At 56.3% G+C, this 10606-nt stretch overlaps 1 protein-coding gene across 3 annotated transcripts in view; it reads right to left on the bottom strand.

The window, feature by feature from the left end:
• CLEC16A (C-type lectin domain containing 16A) overlaps nucleotides 1-10606 on the bottom strand; it is a 187364-nt gene that overhangs the window by 97685 nt on the left and 79073 nt on the right. For all 3 annotated transcript variants that reach the window (XM_029950046.1, XM_029950045.1, XM_029950047.1), the window contains 4 exons: nucleotides 10056-10165; nucleotides 8771-8815; nucleotides 6469-6519; nucleotides 3084-3212 (listed from right to left, as the gene is read on the bottom strand). In XM_029950046.1, coding sequence (XP_029805906.1) covers nucleotides 3084-3212; nucleotides 6469-6519; nucleotides 8771-8815; nucleotides 10056-10165 — 335 coding nt within the window. The remainder of the gene's footprint in view (nucleotides 1-3083; nucleotides 3213-6468; nucleotides 6520-8770; nucleotides 8816-10055; nucleotides 10166-10606) is intronic.

Below are 10606 nucleotides of genomic sequence, written 5' to 3'. Positions count from 1 at the left end.
GGGCACAGCGTTTGGCATACAGTGAGGGTCCAGGGGCGCTCTGATGACTGTGTGGAGGACTACTGGACAAGTGAGGAATGATGCGTGAGTCAGGGCTGTCCGAACTTCTCTGACAAGTCCTAAGGACACTAGACGGTGGTGTTTCTGAAAAGAGTCAGCCTCCTAAAAGTTAAAAAAGTTTCCTTGGTGAGAAAAAAAAGGAAGAAGAAGAAAACCTTTGAATCCAAAAGGATGAAATGGAATGTTCTTTGGACACAAGCAAAAAACTTGAAACAAACCACATAAGCCCTCAATTGCTTGCTAAACCATACACTTCCTTTAGCTCAAATTCAAAGCACACTGCTGCGTTCTGATGTCTGAAATGGGCTGAGGAACCTGGAGCTTCTGGAGGATTCTAGACAGCTCCTTGAAATAGGAACCGGACTGAGGGGAGTGGTCAGAATTCCCCTTCAGAAATTGACTCCTGAAGGCGCAAAGGAAAGCGTCTCTAAGGTGGATGGCTTTGCTTCGAGATGGCCGGCCCTCGTTTCCACCATTCTGCCACCTTCTCGCTGGCTCCAAACCCAGGGGCCCTGAGACTCCAGAGTTGCTTTTATAAACTTGTCAGACAGAGATGAAGGCTGAACAGGAGACCGTGGGGAAGCCCAAACGTTCCCAGGGGCTCTGTCTGTGCCCCGTCAGTTTCGGCTGTGCATCGGGTCTGGAGCTGACAACCCAGTGAGATGGGAGGGGCACAGAGGAGGAGACTGAGCCATCGAGAACCACTACTGGCCGGGGCGCCCAGGTGGCTCCGTCTGTGCCCCGTCAGTTTCGGCTGTGCATCGGGTCTGGAGCTGACAACCCAGTGAGATGGGAGGGGCACAGAGGAGGAGACCGAGCCATCGAGAACCACTACTGGCCGGGGCACCCAGGTGGCTCCATCAGCTAAGCATCCGACTCTTGATTTCGGCTCAGGTCATGATTTACTGGGTCCGTGAGTCCAAACCCTGCGTCAGTCTCTGTACTGAAAGTGCAGAGCCTGCTTGGGATTCTCTCTTTCTCCCTCTTTCTCTGTCCCTTCCCCGCTCATGTGCTCTCTCTTGCTCGCTCACTCACTCACTCTCAAAATAAACTTAAAAAAAAGAAAAAGAAAAATATCTATTTAAAAACACACCTGCTCCTGGCCGTTCGTGCTCTGCCCTTCACGGAGCCCCCACAATGCCTCTGGCAAAGCAGACGGGGAGAGGAGCCCCAAGCCTAGGAACCCCTCCTGCTGCCATCCACCCCACCCCTGGATTTCTCCCCTTCTCTCCTGTGGACCAGGACCGTCTACCCTGGGCTGGCAGGCCCTGATGTCAGCTATCAGCTACCAAGGCCAAGATCCTTGCTGGACCCTAAGGCCCCCGAGCTCAGCCCCTTCCAGCCTCATTACTCCCCATGGAGCTTCCCTCGCTCTGGGCTCCAGCCATGCCCCATCCCTGGACCTGCGGGAACAAGCCACATCTCCCTGGGACTCTGCCTGCCCTGGCTGCCCAGCCCATCTCTGGGGTGCCCATTCCCCTCCGTGCCCAGGCAGGATTAAGAACCTGACCCCATATTCCTGTGTGGGCTGATGACGCTGCTGTTCCTGCCCTGGCCCCTAGACTCCGACTCAAGGACAGAGGTGGTGTATACCATGTCCCTGGAGCCCAGGGCCACGGAGGGCTGAGAAATACAAGGAAGGTGGCAGTAGGGAGCATAGGTCAGTGTGGCTAAGAGTGTCGCTGCTGGAGGCCACACTGCCTGCCCTGAGTCCTGGCTCCTGCTACTTATTTGCTGGGGGACCTGGAGCAAATCACTGGACCTCTTCGTGCCTCAGTTTCTTCCTCTGTAAGATGGGTTAAATTCAGGGACGACCTCCTAGGCTGTTGAATCACATGAGGTTCATACTAAGAGATGATACAAGGACTCACGTTACGTCACGTATGAGCTCCTACGAGTGTGATGAAAACTGGTGGACCACGAATCAGAAAGCAGGCAGAAACAACCCAGAGCGGCAGCTCTCAAAATTCACAGCCTTCTGGATCTCTCTCTGGCTCAGGGCCTGAGACAGGCCTCAGGGACAGGACTTTCCCCTGCCGCCGTGCTGGGGAACATCTCTGAGGCCAACCAAAGGCTACGGGCGAGCGTGCCCGCACTGCGAAGGAGTCACCACCACAACCGGCGTTTGTCAGGACCGGCCCTCTGGTAAAGCTGGGGCCAGAGATCCCAGTTCGAACAGTGCCGCCCACAGACAGGTCGTGTGCCTGGCGCAGGGCCCCCAGGGCTGGCCCCGAGCCCCCTTCCCCTGCCACTCGCTGCCCCAGGCCTCCAAGGCAAAATCACTGCCTGGGGCAGAGGAAGCCCACAGAATCTTCCTACTTGAGACAGATCCAGCAGATGACTCCTGTGTCTCAGAATCCAGAAACAAATGCCTCTGCTGCTCTGGGCAGCCCGGGATTAACTCGGAAGAAGAGGGCAAGGGATTCATCGAATTTATCCATTCGAGTCTCCAAGGAATGATTTTCTAGGAAGAGGTGACAGTGCTTTCTAAGAAAGCAGCTGATCTCACGACAGAGATAGCATACCGTGAACAGCCCTGCGAGACTGCATCAGAAAACCAGCGCTGATAAGAGGTGCGCGCTCCAGTGGGGTTCTGAGAACTGACGTGCTCTCCACACGCGGGGGCCAGCGACGAGCAGGAGATGGCTCAGATACCTCACCGTGACACGGTCCCCGGGGGCGGGGTGGGGGAGCTGAGCCTCTCTGGGCCAGGATTTCATTCAGGCCTCACCTGCACTGCCTGCTCTCTACTCCCCAACCCCCACCCAGCTGGGAGGCTTCCTCTCAGAACCTGGGGTTGAGGGTCCTGCCCTGCACCGGTGAAGGTGGCCTGGGGACACCGCACTGTGGGATTTCATTCCTGCTTTAGTTGAGGGCAGGTCCCCCGGTGGCAGGGCCCGAGTGGGGTGCCGTCTGCCCGCTGTCTGGACACGGCCGGAAGGCGGGCTCCTGGCCTGCACGGAGACCCTCCGCCCCTGGCGGACAGCAGCCCGGGACAAGTGGTCCCACCCGCGCCCGCTCACCCGCCGGGTCTTCTCCACGTCGCCGCACGGCAGCCGCTTCACGAAGTCGATGCCGGTCAGCGGCGTGCCCGTCGGGGGCAGCAGGATGGAGGCGTCCATCATGAGGTACTCCACGTTCATGGGCTTCATCTGGAAGAGAGACGTCGCAGGAGGCCTCAGCGCAGGGAGGAAGGGGATGGCGCAGGGGACACAGGCCCCTCGTCTCACCCCACCAACAGCGAAGGAGGACAGTGAGCCCACATGAAGGCCGGCACGAGGCCTCCAGGCAGCCAGCCGTGCGGGGCGGGAGCCTGTGCTTCCCAATATTCGGACCCTCCCTCCCCTCCCCTTCCCTGACAGCTCAGACACTCGTGCTGTGCTCCCCCGCCCTCTCGGGCCCCTCCAGCCAGCGGGAGTCCGTCGCCTCCCTCTCTTTGCACCCTCAAGAATGGCGACAGACCTAGGGACAGCAACCGCCCTTTATCGCAAGTGGACCACTGGCTGCGGGCCCCGATCCTATCTAGCCCCCCGAGACCGCAGAAGGCAGGTTTCCCAGTCCGCTGAGGAGACGGAGACTCAGCTGGCTGGTGGCAGAACGAAGATGCACACCCAGGCCCGCCCTGCCCCAGATGCGCTGCGACTCCTGCCACAGGGCCCCCAGCCCCCTTCCTTCCTCACCCGCTCAGCGTCTTACCAGGGATAATACAGACAGAGCCACTTATTGAGCACCGACTAAGTTCCGGGCACCTGCTAGGCTCAGCTACCGCTGGCAGCAGGGCTGATGCTGTCCCTTGCTACAGAGGGGAAGACTGAGCTCTGAAAAAGGGCGTATGCCCACAGCCACTGGGCCAGACAGGAGCGGAACAACTGTCTACTTCCACACCCCCTCCAGGAAGCCTTCTCTGATTACTAAGATGGATGGCACAACACCGCCGCTCCCAGAACTGTGCTGCATCAGGACTGACATTGACTGTGTTATTGGACACAGACACTTCATTTACAGGACACCCTAAGGGAATGACATTTCCTATATAGGTAAATTTCCTACACAATTAATTTTACTGCTGCAAGCATCACATGCTTTTTTAGCTCTTTTTTCTTTTTTAATATATGAGTGGCTTTTTTTTTAAATGTGCCTTTATTTTGAGAGAGAGCAAGTGAGGGGGGAGAGGCAAAAAGAAAGGGAGAGACAGATTCCCAAGAAGGCTCTGTGCTGACAGCTTGATCCCAGGAACCGTGAGATCATTTGAGCTAAAATCGAGAGCTGAATGCTTAACCAACTGAGCCACCTCGGCGCCTCTTTATTTATTTATTTTAAAGACTGTGGGCTGCAGTCATATCACTTTTTGTCCCTCCTGTGACATACAGCTGACTACGCAGGGTGGCTGTGGTGAGGGCCCAGCTGTATGGGCCAGGGAGCCACGGAGACCGTGCACACTGCCTGCATTTTTTTTGGCCGCTGTGAGCAGTCCCCTCTAAAGGCTGGGGTCCCCCATCCCAAGTCCCTTGGCAGGGTGGCAGAGTCCTGTGTCCCACCCCGGGCTGCCCTTGGCATTGCCTCCCAGCAGTGTCTTTTAGCCTGCTCCCCCCCCTGCAGGCCCCTCCACTCTGTCCCTCCTGGATCCACCCTGCTCCCTACTACCCTGCAGCCCCTTCCACTATGTCACCCCTCTCTCCACCCTGACACCACCCCCCTACACCCCCTGCAGCCCCCTCTGCCTCATCTCTCTCCACCCTGCCCCCTGCCCCCTGCAGCCCTCTCCACTCTGCCCCACCTCTTTCCACCCTTCCCCCCGCCCCCCTGCAGCCCCCTCCACTCTGCCCCCCACTAACACCTTCAAGCCTGCCCTGGGGGGAACGGCAGACAGCTATTATCATTACACCTTCTGTGTTAAGCATGAGGTGAAAAGAGAAAAATGAATGAGGGTCAAAAAAAGCGTGGCTTTAGTGCAAGGGTCTCTGTGCACACATGAGCAGCACCCAAGGGTCTATCCCTTCTTCATTTAGCTCAGCGGCTGGTTCCTGAAGTCTGACATAAGGACTAGACTTCCAGGCACGGGGGCTGGGGGGGTGTCCCCCCTCCAGTTCTCTAGGACATGCAGTGAACATGTGACGAAACAGACAGACAAGGCCCAGGAAGTTCCCTGTAGTGGAAGGGAGAGGAACCAGCACCCGTGCATGCTGTCTGCTGGGGAGCATTTCTTCAACGTGGGGTCGGCCCCATCTTACAGACAGGAAAATGAAGGCTTAGAATGGAAGCGGTCCACTGAAGGTCACGTAGTCAGTACGTAACAAAAGCAGAAACTGAGCAGGGGTTTAGGAGCCCGAGCTTCTCCACCTCATCAAGTGAGGTTCGAGCCTTCCCATGCATACAGGAAACCGGACCGTGGAGAAGTGCATGCACGGGACGTCACGGGGTTGGGGGGGGGGAGGAGATAAAAGGTAGCTAGCCCCGGAATCCACTCCACTCTGGTCACTGGTGCAAAGAGAGAGGAGGAGACAGAGACAGTCTTGCAGGAGGGGCGGGGGACTGCCGGGGGGCACCAGCCTCCACCAGGCACATCGCAGAAGGAAGCCTGGGCATGACTCGGGCCTATCCGGAGACGAAGTATGCCAATACACAGTCCTCCCTCGGAGAGGCTCTGCAGAGGCCCTGGGGGTGCCGCAGGCGGGGGAGGGGTGTGAGGGCCCACGGTCCACGCCCGCGGAGACGGGCTCGGGAACCAGGGGCCACTCTGAGCATGCCGCTGCCGCTGTGTGACACTGAGGCATAGCACAACCTCCCCAGTCGCTTCCCTCTTTGATGAGCAAGGTCCAAGAGAAGGGCGATTATCCTGTTTAGTGGGTGCCGGCCAAGGGGTAGGCGCAGGGGACGCAGAGAATGAACACGACAGGGAGGCTGCAATGTCCTGACGGGATGGAGGCGCACAGGGAGGACTCTGAGCCGGTGCTGCGGGTTCGAGGACAAGCAATGCTCTGGAACATTCCGGTGGCCCAGCAGAGAAGGGCAGGGCGCTGCAGGGGACCTGCTCTGCCTTGGGATCCCGGCTCTACCGCCCTGGCTGGGCAGCCTGGAGCCTCCCTCAGCCTCCCTGACTCCCACCTCCTGATCAGAGAAAATGATAGCAGCCCCTCCCTCCCGGCAGCAAGAGTGGGACTGCGCACAACGTGCTTTACATTCCTGACGCGGCGCGAGACCTGCCGGGGACGACTTCGTATCAAAGTGACTTCTTCCGACCCACGTACGCACGACTCACACAGGGGGAGCGAGTGTCACCCTGGATGTTTCCAGTTCAGTCGCCTGCCAACCCGGGCCCCTCGGTCAGAAAGGCCCAAGCGAGAATTCTCTTGGTTCCGCAGGGGGAGCCGCACAGGCCAGGCCAGCGCCTTGGGGCCCCTCACTTACTGTCATACTCCTGTACTCGTCTTCAAACATGTCCAAGAAAATTTCCTCTCCCTAAAAAGGAAGCGAGGGAGATTATGCATATTTTTTCCATAAACACCAAAGTATTATAAACTCCAGTTCATAGCTTGGGGGGGGCCAGCTGGTTCTCATTAGTGAGTTCTGGAAAATCACCAGGAAGTAAAATACACACGTGAGCAGGAACACACACGCACAAACGAAAGCCTGGGTATCACGTTGCACCTCTCGGCGTCTCTCTCCGTTTCTCATTGTTTTTTTTAAGCATGTAGCGTTAGAGCCCTTCTGTCAAGGCAGCTAATTAAACAGCAACACACCAACACCACCACATACGATTAAAATATACAAGTGGTTACAACTGCGCGTGTGTAACATCATCTGTTTGTCCAGCACGGCTGGCATGGGGAAGCGCGGCCCGGCCGCCATGTTAAAAGGAAAGGAAGCGTATAATTAAGCATGCTTAACACTGGAAGTACACAGCCCCTTCCCTTCACTTCTGAGGCACACCTGTGAGGCCGTGCGTTCTGCGGCGCTGCCGTGGGGAAGAACTTGGCCCTGAGACATGCACCCCGGGGGCCAGATCCCGGCTTTACCTCTCAGAGCCTCTCTCTGGTTCGCTGCAAGACTAGGAGGACAGCCCACATCTACGCGGGTCGCTGGGAGGATGACAGGGGTCAGCCTGACCGCAGGGCCCGCCGCCCAGTCAGGGCTGCTAAGTGCTAGCGCTCATGGCCATTATGGGCACCGGTGGACGGAGCACAGCTGGGGAGGGGAGGGGAGGTTCAGCTGAACGCATCTAGACTATTGGAACAGTCCTATCTCCCTCCTAATCCTGAATCGCGCACCCCACCCACAAATACATAGGGTAGGGAAAGCAGCAGGTCCTTTATATATTTTTCCAGGGGTCAGAACTAAAGGTAAACTTGAGTGTTCTTGTGTGGTGTAAGTACCACATAAGAACCACAGAAATCACAACCCTGGAAACAACCAGAAGCTTCCGAGATATTATACTCAGGGTGTTCACCTCACGAAAGACGATGTGGGTGGGAGAAGGGAGCTGCCATTCAAATACAGCTCTCCTTTTGCTAACGATGAAGAAAAGCCTCAGGGAAATGCCTCCCTACGTAGCTCTGTGTTTCTGTGTTTGCAGGGGAGGCCTGGGCCTGGGGGAGGGGACAAACTAAGAGCAGTCATCCTGGAAAGAGACCCAAAGATGACTAACGCAGCCAGGAGGCCTGCTTTCTCCTGGGCTTTGCTGAGGACCTGTAGCCTCGCTCTGAGGCCAAGCTTCTTGGGACGGCGTAAGGGGTGCCTGGCATGTCCTCCCCCGGGCGTGGGGGCCTGCAGGCGTCCACCCTCGGCTGGGGGCGCCCAGTGTGCTACAGCTGCACGGGGCGGTCTGAGCCTGGAGAGGTGGATTCCAGATTACAAGACCTGCTTTTCTCTCAATGAACACGGACGAGCATGGACGGGGGCTAGGAAGCTTCCTGCTAAGAAGAGAGTTCTGCTGCATATGTGGCTGTAAATCATGGCCGGCTAAAGAAGAACACAAATAACGAGAGCAGTTGAACAAGAAAAGGGCAGCACTAATGCCTTCCTCTTCATCAGCCAAACGACGAGGGGAAGAAGCCACGGCTAACTGAACCTGGGGAGACCTGACAGGAAGGTCAAAGCCAGGAAGGGACTGGATTAATCCACCCCTGCTGACAAGCTATGTGCTTCCCTAAAGAAGACCTCATGCCTTAGCCAAGCACCAGACAAACCATCACAAGGAGACATTGCAAAACTAACATCTGGAATTCCAAGAGGAAATCTACAATAGTCTCCCTCACTCAAAGTCACGGCGGTCCTGTACAAAATCTTGCTACCCTTAATGACGAATGTCGAGAAGCCTGAAGCCTGGATGAGGTTTCCTAGCATGCAGGTCTATAAATAACGTGAATGCACAGAATTCACAAATTCGTACGAAATGCAAAGTTACTTTGCACAAAAAACCTATAGAACGCGTGAACCTGTCAATTTACATATGTGACTTAGTCATGTGCAGATGTAAGTAATTTGCAACTTAAATGTAAATTCACCAATACACAAATTCGTACATAACCGATGAAGAGGGGCCCGTTGCCCCGGGGAATGGGATGTTGCGCACGGATTACTCAGGAAAGCAGGGGTGTAGGCAGGACACACAGACTCGTGGCCCTCATGGGCACATGCCCACACGCCACAGTCCCGGTTACGTGACCCACGTGCACTGCTGCCTGCCCCCCCCCCCACCCCGGCCACGTACCTTATAAAAGTGCCGGACCAGGTGAACGCTCTCCTCTCTGGCGCCCTGTTAAGGAGGGGTGGGGGGGGCAGGTAAGTCACCAATTCCAAAATGCAAGGGCAGAGAAAGCAGGGGAGAGGCTTGGCTACTATCCTTGAATCTATCAGGTGGTTCTTAATGAGAGAGGAAGGGGGGAGGAGCTCAAAAGAAAAACGGTGCAGAGGAGCGGTGACTCAAGGTGGTGGTGGGGGGTGCCGTGTCATCTGGGTGGCTCAGCCAGTTGAGTGTCTGACTTTGGCTCAGGTCATGATCCCACAGTCTGTGGGTTCGAGCCCCGCATCAGGCTCTGTGCTGACAGCTCAGAGCCTGGAGCCTGACTCAGATTCTGTGTCTCCCCGTCTCTCTGCTTCTACCCTGCTCACTCTCTGTCTCTCTCTCTCAAAATAAAGACATACAAAAATGTTTGTAAAATAGGCAGTGACAGGGAAAGATGCTCACACTGAGTTCGCTGGGGAAAGTGGGTCATAAAACAAGGCCACTGTGACTCCATTTTTACAGATGTGTGTGCACTGGGTGTGTATCTGGAAAGACACCCACCAAAGTGTGAACAAGAGTTGTCACTTTTTACCACTGTCCTTTCTACACTTCTTCAAATAAACATGAAAAATAAGGGGGGAAGCAATAAAAACAATTTAAAAACAATGAATGTGGGGCGCCTGGGTGGCTCAGTTGGTTAAGCGGCCGACTTCGGCTCAGGTCATGATCTCGTGGTTTGTGGGTTCAAGCCCCGTGTCAGGCTCTGTGCTGACAGCTCGGAGCCTGGAACCTGCTTCGGATTCTGTGTCTCCCTCTCTCTCTGCCCCTCTCCCACTCATGCTCTATGTCTCTCTGTCTCTCGAAAACAAGTACACGTTAAAAAAATTTTTTAATAAAATTAAAAAAATAAAAACAATGAATGCAGGTATTGGCACAATCCGCTGTAAGTAAAGAAGCAGCGTGCATGTGTCTGACTGTGCATACAACTTGTGTAACACCGAAAGGAAAATAATACCGCACCAGTGACAAATACAAGGCCGATGACGGTAACAGAAACTCCAGAACTTCGGTGGCCAGGGGGCTCCCCGGGAGAGCCTCAGGGGAAGGGCGGGCCCTCTGGCGCGAGGGGCTGGCGCGGAGGCATCAGGGCCTCATCGCTGGTGCTCTTGCTGGTGCTGCGAACACGGGGGCTCCGATCTGGACCCGGCGGCTTCCTGCCCGCCACCCCCTCCCCTCCTGGGGAAGGCGGGCGGTGAGAGGGAGACCTCACCTCCAGGCAGGCCAGGTGCACATCCTTTATGATGCAGCCCGTGCTGGCCACGACTTGCTGCTTTAGAAGCAGGCAGCTTAGCTCCAACGTCGCCAACCGGATCTTCCCATCTGCAGAGAAGACCTGGGTCGGCCTCGCATGACCTAGCAGAGGCCCTCAGTTTCTCGCCTTACCCACTGTGAGCTTCACAGGTCAGCTGACGGGCCCTGGACACAGAGGGAGCTCACAGGCCAACCCTTCCCCAATCAGTTACGAGAGAATGTTCCCCTAAGACCCCCCAACACCCCAATACCCCCCTGCACTCCCTTAATCAGTGGGGAGGAGGCAAGAAAAAGACTATCAGTACTAAAGGCTGAAGAAGTGGCCGTCTGTGGCTGCCCTGCTGGGCTGGGTTCCTTCCTCGTGGCAGGAGCAAGCACCCCCACTTTCGTTTGGAGAATCCTCAGCTCCAGTCCAGGGGGACAGCCCCTCTTGCCTGTCCTAGGGACGGGCACCTCACCCAGGCCGGTCAGGTGCTCCATTCCTCTGGCCACCGTGAGGGGCGAAGGGGC

The sequence above is a fragment of the Suricata suricatta genome, chromosome 8, assembly GCF_006229205.1.
Source record: "Suricata suricatta isolate VVHF042 chromosome 8, meerkat_22Aug2017_6uvM2_HiC, whole genome shotgun sequence".
In the NCBI taxonomy this organism is placed as follows: Eukaryota; Metazoa; Chordata; class Mammalia; order Carnivora; family Herpestidae; genus Suricata; species Suricata suricatta.
This window is presented reverse-complemented; position numbering and strand designations above follow the sequence as displayed.